The sequence below is a fragment of the Typopeltis vanoorti genome, chromosome 23 (assembly GCF_054136105.1).
Source record: "Typopeltis vanoorti isolate ZY-2024b chromosome 23, IOZ_Tvanoo_1.0, whole genome shotgun sequence".
In the NCBI taxonomy this organism is placed as follows: domain Eukaryota; kingdom Metazoa; phylum Arthropoda; class Arachnida; order Uropygi; family Thelyphonidae; genus Typopeltis; species Typopeltis vanoorti.
In genome coordinates, this window is record NC_143571.1 from 41916367 (window position 1) to 41932571 (window position 16205).

General features: G+C 37.5%; 1 protein-coding gene across 2 annotated transcripts in view; it reads left to right on the plus strand.

Annotated features, from left to right (window-relative positions):
• Window positions 1-11414: 11414 nt before the first annotated feature.
• Window positions 11415-16205, plus strand: part of LOC150093800 (ATP synthase subunit C lysine N-methyltransferase-like) — a 66423-nt gene continuing 61632 nt past the window's right edge. For both annotated transcript variants that reach the window (XM_090412586.1, XM_090412587.1), the window contains exon 1: window positions 11415-11666. In XM_090412586.1, coding sequence (XP_090268712.1) covers window positions 11652-11666 — 15 coding nt within the window. In that variant the 5' untranslated portion in view covers window positions 11415-11651. The remainder of the gene's footprint in view (window positions 11667-16205) is intronic.

Here is a 16205-nt window from a genome sequence, read left to right on the forward strand (position 1 = left end):
TGGTATTATTTCCACTTTAGCCCACCGAGCCAAATATTACTTACAGAAGAAACAGAAATTGAAAATGAACTCCGTTTTCTTAAAAAAACGTTTATTAACAATGGTTTCTCTCCAAAGAAAATTGACAAATTTCTTTCCTCCAGGCACTCAAGTACTTCTGAAGATCGCTCTTCCCCAAGAGCCTTCATCTCCTTGCCTTACGTCAGCTCTCTTTCACCAAAACTAGCCAAGATTCTCAAGAAATTCAACTTCAAAACGTGCTTCACTGCGCCTCCAAAACTTCGTTCATTACTTAGCAAACATAAACAGAAACATCTTCCTACTCAGTTTCCAGGAGTGTACAAGATTTTGTGTGATTGCGGAAAGCCATACTATGGACAGACTGCTAAATCCATCCTTCTACGTTTGGATGAACACCGTAGAGATATCTCCTATAACAGGACTATAACTAGCGCTCTCTCTAGCCACGTTCTCTTTTCAGCTAACTCAGACGAAGGCCGCCAGCACATTGTAAACTGGACTCAAACTGCTAACATCCATGTGTGCTACGATGAACTCGAAAGAAAGATTGTTGAATCTAGGGAAATTTCTCTAGATTCCTCTCATATCAACAACAGCCTGAGTTACAATCTCTCTGACGCACACGTTGCTTCTGTTCAGTACAGGCGCACTCGCGATAGCGCGTAGTATTCGTTTGTTTGGAACTCATACTTGCATTTTTTTCAAACACGCTACTGTTTTTTATACTTGTTCTGTTAGTACAATTTTAAGTCTCTGTAATTTTTTATATACTTCTTTGATTGTGATACCTGAGGATGTTCATGTAACGAAACTAGTAAACTAGTAGTATCTTTTTTAAATATATCTTGTCATCTTTTCTCTCGGTAATAGTCATTAAACCTTTTTTATAATATTACAACCGAGTAAAAACGAATTTTGAAAAAAAAAAAATCTCTCTATATATATATTGAAGAGATTTATGAGGAACATAATTACGTTAGCTATATATATATATATATATATATATATATATATATATAGCTAACGTATTTATGTTCCTCATAAATCTCGTCAAGGGATGAAAATTTACTGTTGAGCTGGACTAAAGAAGAAAAAAGAAACAGTTGCCAAACCAAGGAAAGCAGACTAGGCAGCAAAATTCACTGCTGGGACCACTTCTGTTTCATTTGTATACATAGATATAGGAAATATTCAGTTGTTTCCTGGTTATGCGAAAATAAGTAGAGTTAGGTTAATCAAGGCGATAGGGAGAGATTACAGACGATTTAAATAGGTTGTCAATATTGGCAAACGATAATGGATTTAAGTTTAACGTAGAGAAATGTAAATTTATGCAATTTGGGATAAATACATTACATGTCTCACTGATGGCACTCAACTTCAATATATAGATGAAGCTACAAATTTAGAAGTTATCTTAGATAGAGAGTTAAACTTTATAGGTAATATTACAAATGCTGTTATGGTAGTCCATAAGATAACTGGCTACTGAAGAACATATTAACAAGTAGAGATAAGGAAGTTTTTATTCCTGATTATAGGGCCTTGATATGTTCACAGCTGGATTACTGTGTTCAGGTCTGATCTCCTGCGTTTCTTGGGGATGAGGAAGCAGTGGAAATGATTCAAAGGCGAGTGATCAAGATGGTGAAGGGTCTGTGGAATGTTCCCTATGAGGATAGATTGAAGGTGTGTGGGCTGTAGAACTTCGTTCATAGGAGGAAATACAGGCGATATGAGAGAAACATTTAAGTTGTTTAAAAGGCTTTATAGGATAGATATAGGGGATTATGTTTCAGCACTTGGCTAGAGGGACCAGAACGAAACGACATTTCAGTGGGACCACAGGAAGTTGAATAAAGGTGTGGTTAGCAGTAGTGGAATGACTTGATTTTTTTTTTTTTTTGAAGAGTTGTGAATGAGTGAAATGGGTTACCAGAATCTGTGAGTGCTTTTGCTGTTAATGAGTTCAAGGAGAGATATGATAGATTGTTTGGATAGGTTGGGTCTCTCGCCATGAGTCTTCGGACTCCATGGAGGTGGCCGTACAGTAATAATAATAATAATAATTATTATTATTGTTATTTCAATTCATTAGACATACACTAAATACCAATCATTGTATGGACACCCCTGTCTTTGAAGTAATGGAACATTCTAGGTTAATAATAAAATAACTAATACCTGTGTAGCTCAGTGGAAGTGACGCTTGCGTCCTCTGCGCTTGGTCGCTCGAAGTTAGACTTAAGTTCAAGTCTAGTCGCCGACTGGAGGAACTTTTTCTAAGCCTTTCTTCGGCAGATTCCCGAGTTAGTCGATCTCTGGCACGGGTAAGCGGGTTTTTCCTCCCGGAAACTCGGGTTTTTCGTCCCGTAAACTCAAGAAAATCGACCGTAGTACCCACATTATTTCAGACAGTAACATATCTTGTTAGGGTTAGGTACAAAGAGATGGCAGCACTTGTCTGCCAGCCTCTTCATCGGTCGCTGCTGTAATTAGTGATAGAAATGGGCCAGCTATCTCTGATTGGCTACCGGTGGAGATTGAACTTCTCAGTCAGTCTCCAAAAGGTAGATAGGGTATAAAGGTCTCACCTACTCCCTATAAGGGAATAAAAGGCATTAGCTGATTTTTTTAACATAAAATCCTGTGTTCAGATGGTATTAAGCAGTATTTCATTGTAGCAGTTGAATATAGATGGTATGACAAAACAACGTGAATTCAGTGACTTCGAGAGAGTTTCATCATGGGCTCTTATGTTGGTGGCATGTCCATAGATGCTATTGCCGCTCAACTGGAGCATCCAAAATGAATACTTGGTGATGCGATCAACAAATTGAGACGTTCTGGCATCACTACTGCTGTAAAACACCAAGGGTGGCTGCCGAAAAATGTCTGACGGGGACAGAGGATATTAAAACAGGTGGCATGCAAAAACCGGCTACAATCTGCACAATCCATCCATGATGAGTTCCAGAGAATCAGTACCATCATGGTGAGCACTAATATTTTACGAAAATAACTCAATTTACTGGTTTACTATGGAACAGCTACACAGAAGCCGAATATCACACCCTCACCACAACGAACAAGGTGGCCTGTCTGTCATGGTGCAAAAAAAGGTGCGAACTGGACTATTGACCAGTGGAAATCGGTACTCTCGAGGGATGAATTAAGGTTCACCTGTTTGCAGTCTAATGGCAGAGTGTGGACATCATGCAAGCCTGGTGAACGCTTGTTACCACAGTGTGTTGTACTCACAGTAAAGTTTGGCGGTGGAGGAATAATGGTGTGGGATGAAGGCAGCTAAGTACCTTGATATTCTGCATAATCAAGTGCTACATACACTGTGGAGTTTTTATGGAACGGATCCGTTCCAAGACGAAAATGTCCCATGCCATTAACCTCCAGCTGTTATGGAATGGTATGAAGAGATAGGTGTTAAATGATTGCCCTGTCCTCCACAGAGTCCTGACTTCAACCCAATCGAATACCTGTGGGACGCATTGGAGCAGCGATTGTGGTCCAGAGCAGCACGTCCTGTATCTGTCGCTGAACGTAATGCTGCTTTCATGAACGAATGGAGAATTCCACCTGATGCCTGCAGTAAATTGGTGGAAAGCGTCCCTCAAACAGTGTAGGAGGTGATCAAAGCTAAAGGTGGATATAATCGATATTAACGTTCACCTGCTGGTATCAATTGTAAATTACCAAAGTGTCTGAACAATTATTGGTAGATAGTGCATTTGTGTGCTTGCATGCATCCAACCTTTTCCAATTGGACAACAGCAAATTGGACACCAAAACGATCCAAACTGTTGGTTGTTTACTTTGTCACAGTGGATGGCTGTTTCTTTAGAATTGTACTACGAATGCTTGAATTCAACGACTCCTTACCACGCTTTTTTATTCTTTCTCATAATAATAAATGACCTCTTTTCAGTAAATTTAAATCCCTCTCTTGTTTTGCTGAAGAGTTCACTTTATTCTTCTTTATTATTATCTTTATCTTCGATCTACTTTGTTTTATGAGACTGAATTTTCCCTGATCAGAATAACAACTGCAAATTTGGTGTTATGAAAATACAGTCAAGTGTCTTATTGCACCAGATAAAGATCATGTCTCAGAGTTAATAATAATGTACATCTTCACGGAAGATCAGATCTGTTTACTTGATCTGATATAATCATAATATTATAGGCCTGTCCAGCTCAGTGCAACTGGCGTTCGCATCGTATTGGGCCAGCTATCTCTGGTTACCGGTAGAGATTGAACTGTTCACTCAGTCTCCAAAAGCTACATGAAGTTATAAGGCGATGCTTACTCCCTATAAGGCATAAAAGGAGTTAGCGCATTTTTTTTTATTATAATCAACTAAGGTGATGTTTGGCTTATTATGTTCCAGAAGTTTATCTGTCTAAATTTTAATGTTCGATAATATCTTTGCAAGAGGAATTTTTTCTAGGATCACTGGCGCGGGCAAGTGGGTTTTTTTCTCCCTGAAACTCAGGGTTTTCTTCCTGTAAAACTCTAAAAAATCGACTGTAGAACCAACACTATTTCAGACATTAAAAATTAGGGACTACGAGATGTGGCACTTGTTGATCCGTCTCCTTACTGTGGGCTGCTTAAATGATTATCCTTGGGAAAGCTATCTCTCATTGGCTGTCAGTGGAGATTGAACTATGCACTCAGTCTCCAAAAGTTAGACAGAGCTGAAACGACCTCGCCTACTCCCTATATGAGAATAAAAGGGGTTTAAATGATTTTTTTTAAAAAAATATCTTTGCATTTTCACTTTGAATAACTTATTTTGTACTATTTGTTTTCAAGGGGTTTTGCCAATTTGGGAACCATATTTCCTACACGCTCTCCAGTGCTAAGTTTTTAGTCTGCGATCCTGCCTCTGGTTGTAGTTTATGTTGGCAAACTTGCTGCAAGAACTAATTAAATTGTCGACTGTCTCTTCTTTATCCATATACAGGCAGCATTTGTTATCGTAACGGATGTTTTGAATATTTCGCTTTATTGTATTCTTTAATGGAGTTTGTTCGTGAGCATCCAGTAAATCTCTTTCTCGATATTTCCCTGCTGAAGTCGTTGCAAGTTAAGCAACTCTCAAATTATTCCTTTAAAATCCTTAAAATATTGGCTCCAGAGTGCTTTATTTTTCCATCTTACTAAAATTTTCCCATATATTCATGTACCAGTTTTCTTTAATCTACTGCATTCATTACTCTTTCTTTGTAAGCTTCAATTGACATCTTTTCTAGGCTTTTATTAATAATCATACAACGCACTTTAGTTATGAGATCGTTTTCCATCAGATTGTTGTGTTTCATCATCTTTTATCCAATTAACGTGCATCCAGTAACAGACGTTTACGTTGTTCTTTGGATTATCCCAGAGCTGCTTCCAGACTTTCAGAGTGTTACTTCTGCATTTAGGCCTTCCACATTGTTTGGGGATTTAGAATCAATATTTTGATAAAACTGACGTTTTATCAAAATGAATGTTTTGATAAAACATTCATTTTGATAAAACAAGGAATAACAAAATGAATGTTATTCCTTGTTACCTTTAACTCATTCTGCTTTCATAGCAAATGATATTTTTTTGCCGTGGCCACAATTCTTTGTTTTAATCAAAAGACTCGGAGATGGTTTTTTTAAAGGTTGTATCACTTTACAAGACTACTGTTGTTCTTTTCGGTTTAAGTTTTCCTTTTTTTAAATTCATTCACTTGCTAAAAGCTGCTAGAAGTTTGATTATTTTTTATTCTAAACGTAATTTTTATTTCGGAGAACCATTTTCTGTTTCTTTGTTCCGTCTTTTTTTTTATTGCGCAGCTAAGTTCCTTTGTAACTTCAACTGCAGCAGTGTACAGTAGCTGATATTTTTTCCAGATGTTACTGTAGGAATTATTTGAAAATGACGAAATTATCAGTATTGCAGTTAAAGCAGTATTGAGCAACAATATTGATAGAACAAGTGAACTGCATTTGTTTTACAATCATACTTCTCAGTTTTTTTTGCATCATTTAAGTGATCCTTTTGGTTAACATTTGGATTATCTGTATTCATAGGCTGACCATATTTCCTTGAGATTAAAACGATATTGGGATGGCAAAAACGGGACAGCGGTTAAGTAATATTCTGTATTCATGAAAAAGTAAGGCGATAAAAAAATTTTACTTTGCTCAATATGTATGGCGATAAAATGTCTTTTTTGTTTGATGCATCTAAACTGACTGTAAGACTTTTTGTTTTATTCAAATCCTCTGTTACTTTGCCCAATATGTATGGTGAGAAAACGTTGTAATTATTGCTTCTGATTTGATACGTGCTGAAAAAAATTTTGTTTCCTAAATTTCATTTATCAATGTCGACAAGCAGTTATTTGGGCGAAGACTTTGGTCGTGACGCATTGTATGATAAGTAACAAGAGCTTCACTTGCGGCAATTTTATCGTTTCCACTATCTCACTCCATAAATGAGCGAATGTTTTTAAATTAAAGCCAGAGTCTTTTCAGCCTCCTTATGTTTCTGACTATACAGATGTTGGTTGTTGTCCTTTCTACCTACATGAGCAAAGGAAAAATGGACATTACAATGTTGGCATACCACTTTTGTTCCATCACTCCACAACTTGTCCAGTGTAATAAATTTGAATTCTTTCTGGAGATTGTCATTAAAACTGATTTCGCTTGTTTGGTATTGCATGAATAGACTTAAAGTTTTAAAACAAAAACTTAAAACTTAAAAAAATATAAAATTTAAACCACCCGTATTGAATAACAAAGCCACCGGTTAGCATACAGGCAAAACAAAAACTCATGCTGCAGCAGAACAGACGCCACGTCTAAGACGCGCAAGTGTTGCCAAGATGTATTTTTTATTTTGTCTGAATAAATCACTGCATATTTAGTATCGAACATTGCGATTCCATGGTTCTACAAATTCATGGTATCCATAATATTGATATAGATTATAGGTTATGAATAGTAATTTATGATTGGCCAATATTAAAGTATATTTATATTTATAGGTTATATTAAAAACGGGAGAGAGCCTGTGTAGCTCAGCGACTGTGGCGCTTGCACCCCATGGCTCTTGCCGGTACGAAGGACCTCTTGGTTTCGAATCTAGTCGGCGACTAGAAAAAGTTTTTCTAAGCCTTTATTTCGACCGGTTCCCGAGTTACTCGATCTCTGGCAAGAACAAGCGGGTTTTTTCTCCCGGAAACTCGGGCTTTTTGTCCCGTAAACTGAAGAATATCGACCGTAGAACCCACATTATTTCAGACATTAAATACGAGTGTACCAGTGGAGATTGAACTGCCCACTCACTCTCCAAAAGTTAGATAGGGCTAAACGGCCTCGCCTACTCCCTGTATACGGGAATAAAAAGGCATTAGCTGATTTTTTTAAATGACATTTTTATTAAAATGATTGGAATTAAAACTAGTGGCTCCACTGATAACTTGTTTGTAAACGACATATCATGTGGACTGACCTGGGATCTGGAGTTATTTGTTGATGATGCAAAGATGGGAAGAATTATATATAGCATTGCTAAGGTTAATTCCCTTCAGGAAAATTTGAATAGACTTTTTACTTGGACAAAGGAGTGGGGGTTAAAGTTTTAATATCAATAAGTGAAAGTACAGTCTTGCTCCTTTGTCTTACCTGGAATCTATCAAATTCTCTGCTTCTCTAGCTATGCAAATATTAAAGCAGTAACTTCACTAGGATGATATGCTCTTGCAAAGTGGTCACTCAGTAACTCAACTTTTATATGCTTCTGTCACAGCGTGATCATCATCACTTTATAAGGCTAATCTTCCGTAATCATTCTTTTTCTTACTTGTCACGTAACGAAAAACTCTTTGGGATTTCCGTTGGTCTGCTCGGCTAGCTTCGTCTTGTAATTTGAGTTTGCATTCCTTGCTATGCCAATTCTGTATACCTGCGATTTTGGTCAAGGTGTTGGAGAGACTGGTAAGGAATAGAATACAGAATTGGGTTGATGGACATAGCATTCCTTATGATGGTCAGCATGGATTTTTAAAGGGTAGGTCCTGTTTTAGCAATACTTGCATTTTATGATAAGTCAAAAAAGAATATCACTGTATATGATTCACTCTTGTGTTAAGAATCATATACAATAATATTCTTGGACTTGAAAATGCGTTTGATAGATTACCACATGATAAGTTGGTGTACAAGCTGCAGAGGATGGGAATGGATAGTATATTAGATCAATCGAACAGAGATTGACTCTCTCTGAACGATACCAGCAAGTTGTATATGATGGAGCAGTGTCTCAAAAAAAAAAGGGTAACTGGTGGCTCCATTGATAACTCGTTTGTAAACAACATATCATGTGGACTGACCTGGGATCTGCCGTTGTTTGCTGATGATGCAAAGTTGGGAAGAATTATAAATAGCACCGCTGAGGTTAATTCCCTTCAGGAAGATTTGAATAGACTTTTTACTTGGAGAAAGGAGCGGGGTGGTAGTTTTAATATCAATAAGTGAAAGGTGTTGTATTTTAGACTGCAGAAATATAAGGCTGTATACTACATCGATAGTGTCGCAATGCAGGAAATGAATGATCTTAGAGATTTGGGAGTGATGATAATTGACAGTAGACTGAAGTTTAGAGGGCATACTCCCAGTGTTGCAAAGGCTGCACATCGTTGTGCTGCTATGATAAGAAGTACTCTAACATGTAGGGACATGGAAGTGGTTATGCCACTGCATAAAGCACTTGCTTTATGCAGTGGCATAACCACTTCCATGTCCCTACATGTTAGAGACCACAGACCACACTTGGACTATTGTGCTAAAATCTGGTCACCTGGTTTTCAAAGTGATGTGGAGACATTGGAAAGGGTTCAGAGGCAAGTGACTAAGACAATGTCAGGACTTTAGAATGCTGGCTGTGCAGAGAGGTTGAAGACATGTGGATTACAGAGTTTGGTGGATTTAAATAGGTGATATGATAGAGACATTTAAGTTAGTGAGAGGATTTTATCAGATTAATCCAGAGGTGACTATAAAAAGAGTAGAAGGTGAGAGGGAAGAACCAGAGGTTATCCCTGGAAATTATGTAAAACTGTGGTGAAGTGGAGTGTGTGGAGTAGATTTAATACATGGAGAATTGTCAGTGAATGAAACGTATCACCAGAATGCGTTGTTAATGCAAGGAGTTTTAAGGATTTTAAGATTGTATATGATAAATATGCTGTCAGTGGAATGAACCTCCCACGATGAGTCTGCCGACTCCATGGAAGTTGTAATAATAATAATAATAATATTAATAATAACTTAGAAGAAAGCGTAAGATACAATGCGTACGCCAGAATGGCAAGCTGTATTTCTTTTTTCTTTTCTTTTTTTTTGGGGGGGGGGAGTGGGTAAAGTTGCGGTAATGGTAAGCACATCGTTGGATTAAAATATTATGTTAATATTGTTGAACGAAAACGAACAGAATAAGAATTGCTATTACCCCGTTGCTTAAACTGAGCGACGATAGATTCACCACGATGAGGTCTTGTTCTAATTGCGGTCGTTGTCTGGTGTTCCGTTTATGGAGATTTTCAAACTTATTTTGGTGCCGGTTTTTGACTCTGTCGAATTCTTTTTTAGCCGTTACGTCGGTGATGTTATCTAGGATCTCCCAAAGTTTCGTATTTAGAATATTATAAAGTGATTCACGTAGCGTGTTGATTGAATTTGATTTTGCTAGTTCCAGACGAGTGGCGTTCTGTTCTCGTAATAGCGCTACACTCGCTCGTTTATAGATACGTTGGGCTTTGGCCGAGTGGAACTTGTTTTTGATTTTAAAACAGTTCGGTATTAAATTGGTGTCTCGGCACCTCTTTAAGAAGGCTAACCTGTTCAGTTGCCGCGAAAATTTTAACTTCCACTTACCATATTGTCGTGTCTTACGTACGATATCATCTCCGTGAAGAATCCTTAAACATGTGGACAGAGTTTATGAGACTAGCCACTCTCATAAACAATTCTCCCTCCTTTGTCAAAAATTCGGCCCACCTAAAAAGCATCTTACAACACCTGGCCCTGAAAAGCTCAGACTTAATAGTAAGCTTTGATATCACCTCACTATACAGAAATGTACCACTTACAGAAACCCTCAATCTATTGAAGTCCCACTTCCCCCTGATATATTTGAACTATTCAAATTCACAATACATGCAGGATATTTCACATGGAAAGGGAAAATATACAAACAAATAGATGGGACAGCCATGGGCTCCCCGCCTATATATATATATATATACACGATGTACTGGCTATTTGGCCACATGGTCCAGAGACATTGGAAACATTTTTAGCGCATTTAAATAGCCAACATCCAAAAATCCACTTTGCTATGGAACTGGAGGCAAATAACTGTCTGCCCTTCCTGGATACACTTATCACACGTCTTCCAGATGGTTCCTTATCATTTTCAGTTTTTAGAAAACCCACATATACAGGGAGATACTTATACAAACAATCACACCATCATCCTTCTCAACAATATGGCATTTTAAAAACACTCACCCATAGAGCGAGAGCAATCTGTTCCAATGACAATACTCTTGCTGCTGAACTGGCTCACTTACGCCACACCTTCTTGGCCAATGGCTATAATCAACACAAGATAAACAAAATACTAAACGCTCCTAAGAAACTCCTCCCACCATCCACCACAGAGAACTACAACAAACCAATCACCATCCCATGCATCAAAGGCACATCCGAAAAGATTTCAAGAATTCTCAATAAACATAAACTACGCACTACATTCAGACCATGTAGCAAATTAGCTACCCTTATCCGCTCACCCAAGGACAGCATTCCCCCTTTATCACATCCAGGAGTCTACCAAGTACCCTGCTCATGTAATCAAGCCTACTAGGGTCAAACAGGAAGAACTGTGAACATCCGCATCAACGAACACAAAAGATACGTCCGGAATTATCATTATGGCAAGTCGGGCCTAGCAGACCATGCTCTGGATACCCCTGCACACAGGATCAACTGGAAAAACACAAAAGTACTACACAGAAACTCTTATAAGTCGGAGAGATTATTCTTAGAGGCGACAGAAGCCCTGAAACACACTCCAAATCTCAACAAATATGGCTGTATTAACTTGCCTAAGATCTGGGAGACAGTCATCCTAAGAAAAAAACTAGTATGCATTTTTTTTTTTTTTTTTTTTGTAGGACTCTAGACTTATGTGATAGTTTTTTTTTTTTTTTTTTGTAGGACTCTAGACTTATGTGATAGTTTTTTTTTTCCAGATAGAGGGCGCCAAAAATCAAGCCTCTAGTCTTTGTGTTGCTGCTACAATTTTGTTTAACCAGTCTGCTGATTACATTATATTGTCATAGTTAAACTGTGTTTTGTGACAGAATTTTGTGCTCTGAAGATGCTGGTTATTACACCAGCGAAATATCAGCAATAAGTTAATAAATTAATTATTTACTTAGTTTCTGTGTTCTAATATATACCGTAAAAAAAAAAAATAAAAAATAAACAAGGTGTATATTTGTATTATAATGGATTCACATATAGTATTGAAAAGTGAATGATTTTGCTCTATTATCAGTATGTCAGAATTTGAGGTATGTGTTATTACTTTTATTTTGTTTATTTATCTTATTTAATTCATTACAAGAGCGCTGTTTCAATTATATAATATTATAATTCAGTCAACTATAATTGAAGCTGCACTTTAAGGAATTGCAAAGAATTGTGCAATTCTGGAGTCAAAGACTCATGGGAGATTATGATTACAATACTAATTATTACAGCACACCTCAGTAGAATTCAGACTTATCGTGGAAAGTATCTTCTGTCTGCAATATATCTGTCATGATGAATCTTAAATTCATTCACACTGTTAGCACAACACATTCCACCAATGAATTCTGTATTCCTGCCATATTCAATGTATATATAAAAAAAATAAAACAAAATAAATAGGTTTCTTCCCCTAGTTGTACCATTTGAAACCTCTCTTCTATATCTATCTGCTAAACACCTTTTAACGGTTAAAATGTCTCAATATATCAACCTACATCCACATATCTCTGTGGTCTGTCTATCAGAGTTTGCTACTTGCTGCAGTCTATTCTACAGACTGCATTTTAAGGCCTCTATGGCACAATCAACGAGTATGTTTGACTTAATTGAAAGGTTGGTGATTCAAGCCCACCCTGGTGTGGTTTTGATGTTTATTTTTTTGAGGTATGCGATGGAATGTATTAGGAGTTGCTACATCTAGTAATTGCATCAGAGAATTTGTCTGTAACTAATAAGACCACATTGCCTCCAGTTGGTGAGAGTGGTCATATGTTCTTTACCTGGGAAGTGGCTAAATGTGTGGAATTTTCAGTTAAGGGATGGAGAATATATGTAGAATTACAAGGCAGGTAAGTATGATAAGCTTAGGAGATTGCTTATATCAGTACCATGACATGTGAAACTGCAAGGGCTAGATGCTGATGGTGCATGGGAAGTAACAGAATGCATACATAGTCAGGAGCATAAATCAAGTGGGAGTTAAATGGATGAATACCACCATTAAGCTGGTGCTTAAACAAACAAAAAAAAAATGTGGAGAGAATTCAAGGAGAAAGGTGACCAGCAGACCCATGAGCAGTACAAAGCACAGGCTAGAAAGGTAACCAGCATGATAAGAAAGCAAAATATAAAAGGAAATTAGCAGTGCAGGCCAAAGATGAATCCAAAGAGTTTTTTTCAGTCTGTTGCAAGTAAAAGGAAGAATATTCATGGTAGAAAGATTTTAATGAATGCTGATGGTAGGGTCAGGCAAAATAACAGAATTATTAAGTGACTCTTTGCAAGAGTATATTATCCAGGTGGAGATTTGCAGTAACAAGATAGGAAGGCTTATATAAAAACTGAGGTAAATCGGCTGGAGGTCCATAGCAAATATATTACAGAATCTTGATGTGAATACAGCTATGGGATTAGAAGATATACTAGCTCAAGTTTTACATGAATTGACAGTACTTTTAATCACATTATTTGAAGTCTTGGCACTGGTTTAATCCCAAGGGCATGGAATTGATTAAAAGAGGCTACAAGACATGCAGCAAATTACTGACCAATCAGCAGTCATAGTCAAGGTAGTGGAGAAGTTGGTCAAGAGCAAAGTACAGAAGTGGATAGACAGAAATGGGATACTGTATGGGGAACAACATAGTTTTATGAGGGGTAGGATGTACCTCAGTAACTTGCTCACGTTTTATAATACAGTGGCAACAGAGTGGGATAAAGGTAATGGGTATACAGTGATATTGCTAGGCTTGTCAAAAGCTTTTGACAGGACAGCATGGAATTTTAATCAGTAAATTGTAGCATGTGGAGATGGATATAAAGTTGAAGTGGATAAGAGGGTGACTGATGGAGAGATATCAGAGTAGTTTATTCAGGAGTAAAGTCCAGTAGAAGGCCTGTGACTAGTAGTGCACTGCAGGGCTCTGTTCTTGGGTCACTACTATTTAATTTATTTATTAACAATATAGGAAAGGATCTGAGAGGAACTATTCAGTTGTTTGGTAATGATGCAAAATTGGGTAGAGCAATAGTTAATACACATGTTAAAATTTTGCTGGATGATTTGGATACAAAGGCAGTCTGGGCAGAGGAGAATGGATGTCAGTTTAATGTGGCCAAGTGTAAGGTTATGCATTTTGGGGTGAAAAGATTACCAGCTCTGTACCACATTGATCGTACTGTATTCCAGGAAATTGATGAAGCCAGGAATTTTGGGGTGTTAGTAGTTACGGAATTAAACTTTACAGGATATATTGCAAAAGTGGCCAAAGCAGCTAATCTGATTACATGGTTACTGAAGAATACTTTGATGAGCAGAGACAAGCAAGTTATTATACATCTTTATAGGGCCTTGATAAGACCATCTTGACTACTGCATGAAGATCTGGTCACCAGGGGTTTCTTGGCAATGAGGAAAAGGTGGAGAGGATTCAGAGGTGAGTGACCAAATAGTATTATCAGCAGGTCTCTCTCTCTATGGAATAAATCTTATGAGGACAGGTTAAAACTTTGTGAAATTTTTTACAGAAATTGGTGGAAAAGGGGTGATATGAACAAGACATGCAAATTACTGAAAGGTTTTTACAAAATTAATATAGACAAAATTTTTCAGAACAGTACTGGTGGTGGTAGAAGTAGGAGCCATCCTTGGTAACTCAGCAGAGGTGTCACACTAGATTTTTTGCTTGGAGAATAGTGAAAGAGTGGAATAGGTTTCCAGAGTCTGTTTAGTCTGTTTATCCATAACTGTGAATGAGTTCAAAGCAAAGTATGATAGATACTGTGCAAATGTTGGATAGTGTTGAATAGGCCTTAGGGCCTATTCAACTAAATCTCATATACTAAATCTCATGCCAAGCTGGCATGAGGTTTAGGACCTATGTCGATGAGTAAGGATTCCATGGAGTAGTCCGTAATAATAATCTCACATTTCTGCACTCGTACTCTTTCCAACATTTCTTCATATTCTTGAAATTCTGTTGATGATATCTGAGCACAGTGTAATCAAGTCTCTTAACTATAATTTACAACATATGCTCTTGTGAAGCACTTCTCCAAAAGGAAATTGTACATATTAAGCAAACAGTGCAAAATTTCTTCAAAAAAATTAATCGTGTGTGTGAAAGGTACTTTTGAATGTATTGTGAGGGTTCTCATGAATTTCAACTCATCAGCCTCATGCCTATCAGTTAACTCTTTTGTTGTGGGATAGGATTGTTTCTCTCTCTCTCTCTCTCTCTCTCTCTCTCTCTCTCTTAAAGACAAGTTTGTTTGTTATTGTTTATCCAGTGCTATCAGGTGTTTATTAGTTTCTCTTCTCTTGTTGCTTCAAACATCTGGATCACATTTTATGGAGTTAATACTAGTTAAGAGTTTCTTTGGAATCATACCAAATTGCTAATTGAAGCATCTTTAAATATATACATTTGTTCAAAGAAAGCTCTGAAGCCTTATTTACACTGTCTAAATTTTAATCCAAAAGTTAATAATAATAATTATCAATGGACTTTCTCCTCCCAAAACTTGAGAAATGCTAATTTCCAATTGTGTAAAATAACACCCCTGCCCCGTAAAGTTTCTATTAGTGTTGTAGTTTGAACCCCAAATGCATATATACTTGCACTTAAAAAGATAACCATTGATGATATTTGGATTTCCCATTCTCTTAGTGCATAAAATTGCCAGGGTTTGGCAATATTCCAAACAAATAGCTTAAGTAGTTTAGTTAGTGAAATATTCTAACCTTTCACTGTGGTATATGTTCTTTCTTCACTTATAAAGAATAATGCTGATGATTCTGAATAATTTGAATAGACTACCTACCTGAGCAGAAGAGTGGTGGAGATATCAGTTCATTATCAGTGTGTATATTGTTACATTTACATATATGTATATATTATTACGTAACTCCTCTAAGCCACAGCCAAGAGGCCGTGGGTTCGAATCCTGCCATGGATGTTTGTGATTGTCCTACAAACATTTTGTGGAAAGGGAATCTGCGATCCTACCACTTCTTCTAGCAGAAGACATCATTGCCAAAACCATGTGAGGTACGGCAGTGACCATACGGCGTCTACGGACATCAAATGTGAAAAAAAAAAAACGACTCCTCTAAGGAGTCCAAGGACACATCGGGAGACCTACTCTATAGCTCTCAGCTCTTTGTGACTGTGTGAAAATACTAGTGGTAGTGGGTGGTAGATGCCGTTGGTGTAGATGATAATGGTAGCTGTGGTTCATTGTAGTTGGTAGATTGAGTGGTGGAGGCAGAGCTGTAGAGTAGGTGCCCTTCCATGATGAGTCCGTGGACTCCTTGATGTCACAATAATAATAATAATCATATGATGGTACAATGGCCATGAGTCCCCTTTACGGGAAGGTACGACACCATCTCATTCCCCCAAATTTTATCTGGGCTCCGGAATCGGCATAGCTGATGAATCAGGCCTATGGCTGGGTCAGTATTCCTGACTATAATCTGTGTGTGTTCATGAGGCCGGTTTGCCTGCTTGTGGGATGAAAAACACCAGATAAACTGGTGGAAAAAACCCTGCTGTCCACGCCCAAGACCGGCTAAT